This window comes from Hyperolius riggenbachi, chromosome 1 (genome assembly GCF_040937935.1).
Source record: "Hyperolius riggenbachi isolate aHypRig1 chromosome 1, aHypRig1.pri, whole genome shotgun sequence".
NCBI lineage: Eukaryota > Metazoa > Chordata > Amphibia > Anura > Hyperoliidae > Hyperolius > Hyperolius riggenbachi.
Window position 1 is genome coordinate 558,906,329 of NC_090646.1, and position 11,401 is coordinate 558,917,729.

General features: G+C 40.5%; 1 protein-coding gene and 1 long non-coding RNA gene across 3 annotated transcripts in view; one reads left to right on the forward strand and one right to left on the reverse strand.

Moving 5' to 3' along the window:
* Window positions 1-11,401, forward strand: part of LOC137526536 (solute carrier organic anion transporter family member 4C1-like) — a 100,843-nt gene that overhangs the window by 83,808 nt on the left and 5,634 nt on the right. For both annotated transcript variants that reach the window (XM_068247474.1, XM_068247476.1), the window contains 2 exons: window positions 1,881-1,945; window positions 7,289-7,426. In XM_068247474.1, the coding sequence (XP_068103575.1) occupies window positions 1,881-1,945; window positions 7,289-7,426 (203 nt within the window). The remainder of the gene's footprint in view (window positions 1-1,880; window positions 1,946-7,288; window positions 7,427-11,401) is intronic.
* Window positions 1-11,401, reverse strand: part of LOC137526562 (uncharacterized) — a 125,725-nt gene that overhangs the window by 7,893 nt on the left and 106,431 nt on the right. Inside the window, exon 3 of the long non-coding RNA XR_011023116.1 lies at window positions 7,298-7,385. This is a non-coding gene — a long non-coding RNA (uncharacterized lncRNA). The remainder of the gene's footprint in view (window positions 1-7,297; window positions 7,386-11,401) is intronic.

Sequence of the window (11,401 nt, forward strand, 5' to 3'; positions counted from 1 at the left end):
GAATTACTGAAATAAATGGACTTTTGCACGATAATCTAATTTTTCGATTTTCACCTGTAGATGCATTTGTGACATGATTTTGGACAAACCTTGGTCCTGCTGCATGCTTTGTGCATTTGTGCTTCTGTATAAAGTAAAGGAGTGAAAATTGCATAGCAAGTGTGGTGCGATGGGATTTTTTGTAATACGCAATTAAAAAAATGTTACCCACTGGTTGGATCTCTTGGAAATCGTGGTCGAAATGCAGTATGGGGAATGCGTGACGTCGCAATTGCATCACAGCCTAAATGCATTTCACAGTGGAAACCCTTATGGTTGCATTTGCCAAAAGATGACTGAAATTGTAAAAATTGTCATGCTATGCAAATATTACTTAACCTTCCTTGCGGTAAGCCCGACCTAGGGTCGGGCCAGCCGCCGAAGGGGTCACATGGCCCCGGGAGGATTTTTTTAAATAAAAATTGTGCTATATTCTTCAGCTAGCACTTTGCTAGCTAATTATGTCCCCCAAGTGCCTCCGGTCTCCACCGATCGCCCCCGATCACCGCCGTAATATGTACCCCCCAGGGATCCCGCGATGGCGCAGCCGCAGCCTTCAGTTCCAGGCTTCGCTATGGGGAGGATCTGAACTGCGCATGACATCGATGACGTCATGTCCCATCGTCGCCATATTGACGAGTGAAGCTGAATTGTAAAGCTGCGGCTCTCGCGGGATCGCAGACGGGTAAATATTGCCGGCAGCGATCGGGAGGATCAGAGCGGTGCCGGGAAGCTTGGGGGACATAATTAGCTAGCAAAGTGCTAGCTTACACATATAGCACAACTTTTATTTAAAAAAATCCTCCCGCGGAAGCAGCCTCTAAAACTGCGTACCGCCAGGGAGGTTAAATGATCCAGGCTTGCTCACAGACATAGATATCATTAGTTGTTACTTATCTCCTCTTTCATCTTAGTTCTGTTACATTCCACTATAAAACTCAATAAACCTGTTCCCGAATAAGCATTCTTAGCTAAAGTTACTCCAACATTTACATTTAAAATGAACGTGTGATAAACCTGTGCGCTACAAACCAACATATAAGGAAAACCACACATTCAGAGGTGCTGTTGTTAATATTGTTATATATGAGTTCAGCTTAGCATTCTCCTTTCAAAGCAATGTGCCATACTGGAGATACAGTATGAGCATTTACTGATAAACCGAGTAATAGAATAACTGACATAAATATATATTTCGGCCCTAGGATTGCAAATGTTTGCTGCCTAATAGCAGGGTAGTTGTGGTAATCCTAGGCCATGTCTGTTGGATGAGTTATATACTGCACTGTCCCGCAGTATTCTTACTAACATAAATAACTGTAGCAAACAGGCATACTCCTCTGCTATAATATGTTAGGAACCCTATGGAATGGTTAAGTTAGAGCCCATTTTCCACTAGGAAATGCGATCACTAGTGCAAACATACCTTGATATGGTGTGCTTGCAGACCATATCATGGTGTACGCTAGTGCACGGATACGCTAATGCAAGCACACCATGATACATATGAGCGCAACCACACCAAAAACCACACAGGTCGGCGATTGCGATTCAGGAAAAAACAAATCGTGCTAGCAGAAAAACAACATAGCAATTTACATGTTAATTGAAGTGCTGCTGCAATTGGCAAAACGGCCACGATCCGCTTTTTGAAGGCTAGTGGAAAATGGCCCAAAAACCAAATATCAGGGTGACGGCCATACAGCCTCTACCTTTGACAATAAATTTAGCACCATCAGTTCACTATTTCCATCCTTGCAAATTCATTGTTAAAAGATGTTTGTTAATTATAATTTCTGTCTATCTTGAAAAAATTAAAGAAATGAATTGCTCTTTTGCAGGTGTGTACCAGACAAACAAAGATCCTTCGCTCTCGGAGTACAATGGTCATTTATTCGACTATTAGGTAAATGTAGCTCTTTTGGCAATGTGCACCAAATAAAAATACCACGGATTGATTGTAGCATTTTCAAATGTTGTGTCCTTCTGAAGTTATTTGCTTTAGGGCCCTTTTACACTTAATCAGTTGCTCTCAGTTAAAACGGAAAGAAAACTAATTTTCAAAGTAATGCCCATGTTTTCCTATGGCACCTTTCACACTTAACGCGTTTTAACTGAAATCTTCTTCCCAATGCACTGCTATGGAAAAAATGCATACCAACGCGTACCAATGCGTACTAACGCACACTAACGCACACCAACTGATTAAGTGTAAAAGTAGCCTAAGGGCCTGTACACACTGAAAAACGCAAGCAAAACGCAAGCGCATGCGTTTTTAAAGTGCCTGTAGTTTTAAAAACGCATGCGCTTTTGCCCTCGTTTTTTGTGCATTTGCGTTTTTCTTGTAATTGCTGATTGGCTAAAGAATCCTTTGTTTTTTTTCTAGTTTACATTTCAACAGGAATCAGGAGATTGCAGAGTCTTCTGGGATACTGACTTCTGAAAAACGCAGGCAAAAACGCAAGCGCATGCGTTTTTAATGCGTTTTTCATGCGCTGCGCTTAAAAAAGCGCAGCAGGCACTGCGATTGCGTTTTTCTAAAAACGCATCGCACCAGTGTGTACAAGTCATCACGATTTTCATTCTTTTTCAAAAGACCTTGCGTTTTTAAAAACGCAACGCAAGCGCAGCAGTGTGTACAGGCCCTTAGACATTTTGTAATATTCCCCAAAGTGGCTCTCTAGATATATACATTCTACATTGTGAGGGCTGTGAAAATGTGGAAAGTTCTTCCATCAGAACTGGTTCTAGCAGACATAGCCAATGATTTTGGGTGTTGATTCACAAAATGTATCTCATAAAAAAAAATGTACTTTACTTATTGGCCACCCATATGCAATTCACTTTTTCACATGAGTTTTCTCCTAAGAGATACATTTTCATCTTGTATTTAAAATAACTTTTCAGCATTTTACAAAAAATGTAGTTGAAAACTACTATCAAAATTATTTGAAGTATTTTCTAGCTTGCTGGTGGTTTAAAAGGCATTTTATTTAGGAGTTGTAAAATTATCACCTAGGAGAAAAAGTAAATTGCATATGGGCTGTTATCTTTCCTTGGCCCATATGCAATTAAGGTTTTCTCCTTGGTGATATTTCCACACCTTGGCCCATATGCAATTAACTAGGAGATCATTTGCATATTTTCTTTAAAATACCTTTTATGCATTTTACTTTAGGAAAAGTACCTAAATGTTTGTGAAAAAGTACTGTCAAAATAATTTTGAGTATTTTCTTGCTTACTGGTGGTTTAAAAGGCATTTTTTGACAAGATGTAAAAATATTTAAAAATGTGTAAAATATGTAAAATCATGTAAAAATATCACCTAGGAGAAAACTCTGGAGAAAAAGAGAATTGCATATGGGCCTGTGTCAATACAATTCATTTTAAGCCACCAGTAAGCAAAAAGAAGAAAAAAAAATACTCACAATTATTTTGATAGTACTTTTTCACCTACTTGTTGGTACTTTTTCAATTGTAAAAAGTTATCTCCTAGGATATGTCAGGAGAAAAAGTGAATTGCATATGGACCTTTTTGATCTAGAGTTGTTGACACCATGCAGAGTCGGGGAGGACTTTTCTTGTCATCTTTTAATTACAAATTCTCTTGGCGAAAGAAATCAGTTTTGTGCAGTACTGATCTGAAAAGCGATTTTATTTATTTTTTTTCTGGTTGGACTTGATGGACAAATGTCTTTTTTTCAACCAAACTATGTAACTACTGTATATACCTATGATCCCTTTCTCGATTGGGTGGTGATCGGACATGCTGGAAATTATCAATTGACCCGTCGATCTGACAGGAAAATTGCATGTGTATAAACCATTATACAGGAATTCATTTAATTACAGATGCCAATTTTATGTCTATTTGTAGGAGGTGTAGTAATGTCACATGATAGTGACACTGTGCCATATGGACTGGCCTGGCAATGGAAATGCAGGGGAGTCCAGGGTTAGCATTGATCATACAGTACAGATCATACAATAAGATTAACATTGATCACATACTACCTCTGCTACTTCAACTGTTATAAAGCAGATTTTTATGTTATGTCACACTGGGCTATTGTGTGAGAGAAGGTTAGTATTTGCTCAGATGTTTGCTTTATATGACTATGCATTTCAATTATGAGTTGTTTTATTAGGAAACCTTATGTTTTATAAGGCTGGGTGCACACATACAGTGGGATGCGAAAGTTTGGGCAACCTTGTTAATTGTCATGAATTTCCTGTATAAATCGTTGGTTGTTACGACAAAAAATGTCAGTTAAATATATCATATAGGAGACACACACACAGTGATATTTGAGAAGTGAAATGAAGTTTACTGGATTTAGAGAAAGTGTGCAATAATTGTTTAAATAAAATAAGGCAAGTGCATACCCCTGACCTACATACACAGGTGAATCCAATTATGAGAAAGAGTATTTCAGGGGGTCCATTCTAAGTTTCCCTCCTCTTTTAATTTGCTCTGAAGAGTAGCAATGTGGGGGTCTCAAAAGAACTCTCAAATGACCTGAAGACAAAGAGTGTTCACCATCATGGTTTAGGGGAAGGATACAGAAAGCTGTCTCAATGATTTCAGCTGTCTGTTTCCACAGTTAGGAACATATTGAGTAAATTGAAGACCACAGGCTCAGTTCAAGTTAAGGCTCCAAGCGGCAGACCAAGAAAAATCTCGGATAAACAGAAGCAACGAATGGTGAGAACAGTCAGAGTCAACCCACAGACCTACACATCATCTTACTGCAGATGGAGGCACTGTGCATTGTACAACCATTCGGCACATTTTACACAAGTAGATGCTGTATGCGAGAGTGATGCAGAGGAAGCCTTTTCTCCTCCCACAGCACAAACAGAGCCGCTTGAGGTATGCTAAAGCAGATTTGGACAAGCCAGCTTCATTTTGGAATAAGATGCTGTGGACTGATGAAACTAAAATTGAGTTATTTGGGCATACCAAGGGGAGTTATGCATGGAGGAAAAAGAACTCAGCATTCCAAGAAAAACATCTGCTACCTACAGTAAAATATGGTGGTGGTTCCATCATGCTGTGGGGCTGTGTGGCCAGTGCAGGGACTGGGAATCTTGTCAAAGTTGAGGGACGCATGGATTATTCCACTAATTATCAGCAGATTCTGGAGACCAATGTCCAGGAATCAATAAAAAAGCTGAAGCTGCGTGGGCGCTGGATCTTTGAACAAGACAACGACTTTAAACACTGCTCAAAATCCACTAAGGCATTCCTGCAGACAAGTACAATGTTCTGGAATGGCCATCTCAGTCCCCAGACCTGAATATAATTAAAAATCTGTGGTGTGAGTTAAAGAGAGCTGTCTATGCTCAGAAGCTATCAAACCTGAATGAAATAGAGATGTTTTGTAAAGAGGAATGGTCCAAAATATCTTCAACCAGAATCCAGACTCTCATTGGAACCTACAGGAAGTGTTTAGAGGCTGTAATTTCTACAAATCAACTAAATATTGATTTCATTTCTTTTTTGTGGTGCCCAAATGTATGCACCTGCCTAATTTTGTTTAAACAACTATTGCACACTTTCTGCAAATCCAATAAATTTCATTTCACCTCTCAAATATCACTGAGAGTGTCTCCTGTATGATATATTTAACTGACATTTTTTATCGTAACAACCATCGATTTATACAGGCAAATAATGACAATTAACAAGGTTGCCCAAACTTTCGCATCCCACTGTAACATAATGTGAAAGGCTGCGTTTTATGTATTGTTTTATGTTAATGTTGTGCCCATTTTCTGTGCGTTTTTGTGTGTTTTTTTGCTGCGTTTTTGGTGCGGTTGCGTTTTTTTAACACAAAAGCATTTTTCAAGCATTTTGCATGCGTTTTAATGCGTTTGCATATATAAAAAGTGTTTTGTATGCGTTTTTATATTTACATTTATGCAAAACACTAGGAAGACAACAGGAAGTGAAAATACATCAGAAATCTTAAAAAAAAAACGCATAAAAATGCATCAAAGACGCATACAAAACGCAATACATTGCGTTTTCATTGACTTTCATTATGTGCATTTTTGATGCGTTCATGCATAATATACAGCAAAACTAGTGATTTTGAAAATGCCAAAGTACATACCCATACCCATGCATTTTTTTATGCAGTCCATTAAAGAGACACTGAAACCAGTTTAAAAACGGCTTTTTACCTTGTATTTATGTGAGGCATGTTTGCCCCTGTTAAAACGCCGCTATCCCGCGGCAGAACGAGGGGTCTTTACCCCACAAATCCCCTGGGGCACACTGCGGGGAGCACTTCCGTGAGAGGCAGAGCTTATGGCTTTAGCTCTGCCTCTACTCACATCCATCAGTGCTGATAGACGCCTCTTCCCGCCCCTCTCAGTCTTCCTTCACTGAGAGGGGCGGGGGAGAGGCGAAGATCCACGGCTGATTGACGTGTATGGAGGCAGAGCTGCAGCCGAAAGCTCTGCCTCCATGAGCAGCAAAATCCACAACCAAGAAAGTTGTGCATTTTGCAAAGGGGATTTGGGGGGTAATAACCCTTCGTTCTGCCGCGGGATAGCATCGTTTTTACGGGGGAAAAAATGCCTTACATAAATAAAAAGTAAAAAGCCGTTTTTAAACTTGCTTCAGTTTTTCTTTAAGTAACATTGTTGCATAAAATGCAGCGTTCTACTCAACGCTAGCGTTTCTGCTATGTGTGCACCTAGCCTAAGGAAACCTTGTTGATTTATTCAATTTAAAAAGAACCAGAGGCCAATGAAAAAAAGATTGTATACATACCTGGGGTTTCCTTCAGCCCCATCAGCCTGGATCGCTCCCACGCCGCCGTCCTCCGCTGCCTCTATCCCCCGGTACCGGGTTCCTACTCTTCGGCCAGTCATGGCCAGTCGACGCACACGCAGTGCGCTCCCTCTGTACTGCGCAGGCGCATGTGTACAGCAGGCGCTGGCGAGATGGAGGGAGCCCCTGTGGATGCATACAACTGGCCACGTCCGGCGGGAAGTGACGGGACCCGGTACCGGGGGATAGAGGCAGTGGAGGATGGCGGCGTGGGAGCGATCCATGCTGATGGGGCTGGAGGAAGCCCCATGTATGTATAAAATCTTTTTTCATTTTTCAAGTTCCTTCGTCTCTGGTTTCCTTGAAATGTGTGCTGCTTTTATGATCTTTTTGTTATGTATAGTGACTGCATTTGGTTATGCCAGCTTTCCTGTCTAATGTTTATGATTGTGTTTCTGTTTTTAGGCTCCATACCTGGACCAATAGTGTTTGGAGTTCTTCTAGATACCAGCTGCACTTTATGGAACATTAATGAGTGTGATGTGAAGGGAGCCTGCTGGACCTATAATAATAATAGTACAGCATTCAAACTCATTGGCATCAGTACGTAATTCCTTTTTCACACTTATTGTTGATTACATTTTAACCTACTTATAGAAGTAACAAGACAAAGCACTGCATCCTCAAGCTTCATGTAGAACTTCACTTTAGGTAAAGGTATTATCCAAGTTCCAGCAAACTGCAGTCAAGCTGTGCAAACCTTAGATAACAGATGGGCCATGCCATGCGCAGTCTGACTCTGATCTAGTCCATAGTCTCTTCATAGTTGAGTAGTCTGAGCAATAGGGATGATCGGAAAAGTCAATTTCCGATTTCGCATAAATTCCGATTTCGGCCAATGCCCATTACCGATTCTGCAGATTTCCGATCAGTTTCTGATTTCTGAGTTCGGATTTCCGATTTCAGAGTCGTGTTTTTTGGGGTCATGTTTTGCATTCTCTGATTGGCCAAATACTTCCGAGTTGACTCTGCATTCTCTGGTCCAATGCTTCCGAGTTCTGTGATTGGGTTAAAATTACAGAGTTGTATTAATGCAGTATTTCTACAGAAATCTGATTTCTGAGTTCTGAGTGTTTTTTTAGCATTCTCTGATTGGCCAAATACTTCCGAGTCGCTTCTGCATTCTCTGATTTGTCCAATGCTTCCGAGTTCTGTGATTGTCCTAAAATTACCGAGTTGCAGTAATGCAGAATTTTCGCAGAAATCCATTTTATGAGTTCCATTATCCGATTTCCATATTTCTGATTGGAAATCCGGATTTCCGATCGGAAATTTCAATTCCGCGAAATCCAAATGAGCATTCCTACTGAGCAACATGGACAGTTCAGAATCAGGAAATTTGGGTGCCTGCGGCTAATGGACTGTTTGGGCGCTAATGCAAAATATTGGCTATTGGGTGCCAAAAGAAGAAATTTGGGTGCCAGGTAAGTAGCGGGCACCAGGCCAGGCAAACTGAAAATTTGATTTGACAATTATCATTTAATAAATTATCATTTTCCCTTTTTTTCATTTTTAAATTTGTTTTGAGAATGATAATTTCATAAATGATCATTTTTAAATGTATTATCTTACAAATGTATTGCTTTTTGTATTTACGTTTATTTGCAGCGGAGAAAGGCGGGTTTTAGAGTTAGGCGTCAGGATGGGGAGGTTTTGGGTTAGGCACCACCACAGAAATCTTAGTGTTAGGCACCACCAGGGGGGTTAGGGTTAGGCCAGCCAGGGGGGTTAGGGTTAGGCCAGCCAGGGGGAGTTAGGGTTAGACCAGCCAGCCCCAACCCAGGGAGGGTTCTGTGTGAGAGTAGGGTTAGGTTTAGTTGTAGTAAAATATTGGTAATATTTACCAATGTTTTACTATGCTTATTACAACTGTAAATATATTTTCATTTTCAGTGTTATACACAATATTTTGCGATTTTGCCTTCACCCGGCACACTTTTTATCACCATTATTCTAACATATATATTATTACTATTATTAATAATATTATTATATTATTATTTATTATATGTATTTTAACATATTTATTGTTATTCTATCCCAGCTAAAGATGAAGAAACAATAAAAAAAATGTTATAGACAACACCTTACAATTTTGGCTATACCCCATGCTCCTTTTTTCTGGTGGCCTTATTTGATGTGTGCGGTCCAGTTCTATAGGCAGGGGAGGGCAATGGACACTGGGGGGAATATAAAAGCACATTCATATTAACCCCCACACTGCTATTTATTAGAAAAAAAAAGCTGCCTTTGCTTAAAAACAGGAAGGTTGCCATTTCTGTTTGAGAATAGGAATTCAAAATGATATACAGGTATCTTCTACGGATTTTGCAGATGTAGCTGTCACTGCATAAGACAATAACAAACCAGCCAATTCATCATATCTGATTGATGTTTCCCCAAGCAGAGTCAGCTGTACAAAGCAGAGAATGTTTGTACAGCAGGGGCGTTGCTAGTCCCAAAGATCAGTGGCACATGCCCCAAATCTATTCTGGGGTGCCCCGAATGTCCCCCAGGCAGAATGTAGAAGCTTTCCAGAGGCGCCAATAGAATAAAAGTCACTTAAACGAGCTTAAAACCGATGGGGCAGTGGTGGGCCTATCCCATCCATGCGGACAAAGCAAACAAAGGAAGGACTGTGGCATCAACATTCAAACAACAATTTATTTATACTCCACAGTAAAAATAGGCTATTTTTAGGCAATTTATAAATAAATTGTTGTTTGACTGTTGATGCCACAGTCCTTCCTTTGTTTGCTTTGTCCGCATGGATGGGATAGGCCCACCACTGCCCCATCGGTTTTAAGCTCGTTTAAGTGACTTTTATTCTATTGGCGCCTCTGGAAAGCTTCTACATATTGCTAAGTCCACCCTTGGTGGAGGGTTGTACCCATCTTCTTCCCATCTACAGAAAGCGACTTTTAATCCTGAGTGGGGTCAGGTTAATCTCCCCACCTGCCTTCACAGTGGTTGCCTAATGGTAACCCTGGTTTGTGAGTATTAAATTGTTATATTACTCATTATTAATTATCATCTATACAATATCACACTATTGGGCTCTTGGTGTCCCCCCTCCCTTTGTCCCCCAGGCAGAGCCAGCTGTGGTGCCTCAATGGCGGGCATGCTGGGAGCTGTGGTGCATCAATCAGAGGTATGCTGGGTGCTGTGGTGCCTCTATGTAGGCATACTGGGTGCTGATTTTCCATCTAGAGTGCCCAAAAGTGCTCCAGATCCTTAGGATCCTAGCAACGCCCCTGCTGTACAGATCCCGCAGTTTCAATATATGATCATTTTGTCCAATCAAATGTGCCAGTTTTGCAAATATTGTGCATTGCCAATTAATGCAAATTCACAGTGATTATTATATGTAAATAAAAAGGATCTAATCCTGCAAGTATATAACATTGAGGTCCTGCTCACAGTGGTCAGTTGCATTGCAGAATAATTCAGCAAGTCAACTCACTGCCCATACATTCCTATGGGCCTGGTCACAGTACTGTGTGGTAACTGGTAACTGATTGTGTTATTCTAACTTGCATGCATTATGCAACTTACCACTGTGAACCCAGCCTTATAGGTATTATTTTGTTGCATTTATCTTAGAAATACACATCATAACAGAAGGTCATATAAACCTATTGAAAGAATTGAGTCTAAGTTCACAGTGGTCAGTTGCATAATGCATGCATTATAATTAGTGTGAGCTGCAATGGAGACTAGACATAGGGCTTGATTCACTAAGACAAATAGCATGCCTTATCCGAGTTAACACACTTTATCACAGATAACACACCTTATTCGAGTTAACACGCCTTATCTGAGTTAACACACCTTGGGCTTGATTCACTAAGCCGTGAAAACTCATATCACGGGCATTTTCGCATGCATTTTTGTGTTTGCGTGCAATCGCAAATTATTGCGTGCAATTGGAAAAAATGATATTTTTCGCGCAAAAAGTTGCGATTGCGTGCGATAATTTGCGATTGCGCGCGATGCGAAAATGCGCAAAAACGGCCGGTTATCACGGTTTAGTGAATCAAGACCCTTATCTGAGATAACACGCCTTATCAGAGTTAACACGCCTTAACAAAGTAGCATAGTGAGCGCTACGAACCCGGAAGGACTCAGGGCAGGACGAGTGGAGCTCTTGTCATTGCCAATTAGCAGGCATAAGTTCGTAGCACTCGCTATGCTACTCAGATAAGGCGTGTTATCTCTGACAAGGCGTGTTAACTCGGATAAGGCATGCTATTTGTCTTAGCGAATCAAGCCCCTAGACTTCAATACTAAGCAGTGAGGTAGACTAATGTGATCAGTTACAATTCAGTACTGTGACCAGGCCCATAGAATTGTATGGGCAGTGAGTTGACATGCAGAATTATTCTGCAATGCAGCTGAGCACTGTGGACAGGGCCTGAAGGTCAAACATTCATTATTACCATTACAAGTCATTAATAGAAATGAAAGCTGTAATAACCTTACTGAGTGTTGTTTAAAAATCTAAATGCTAATTCACCT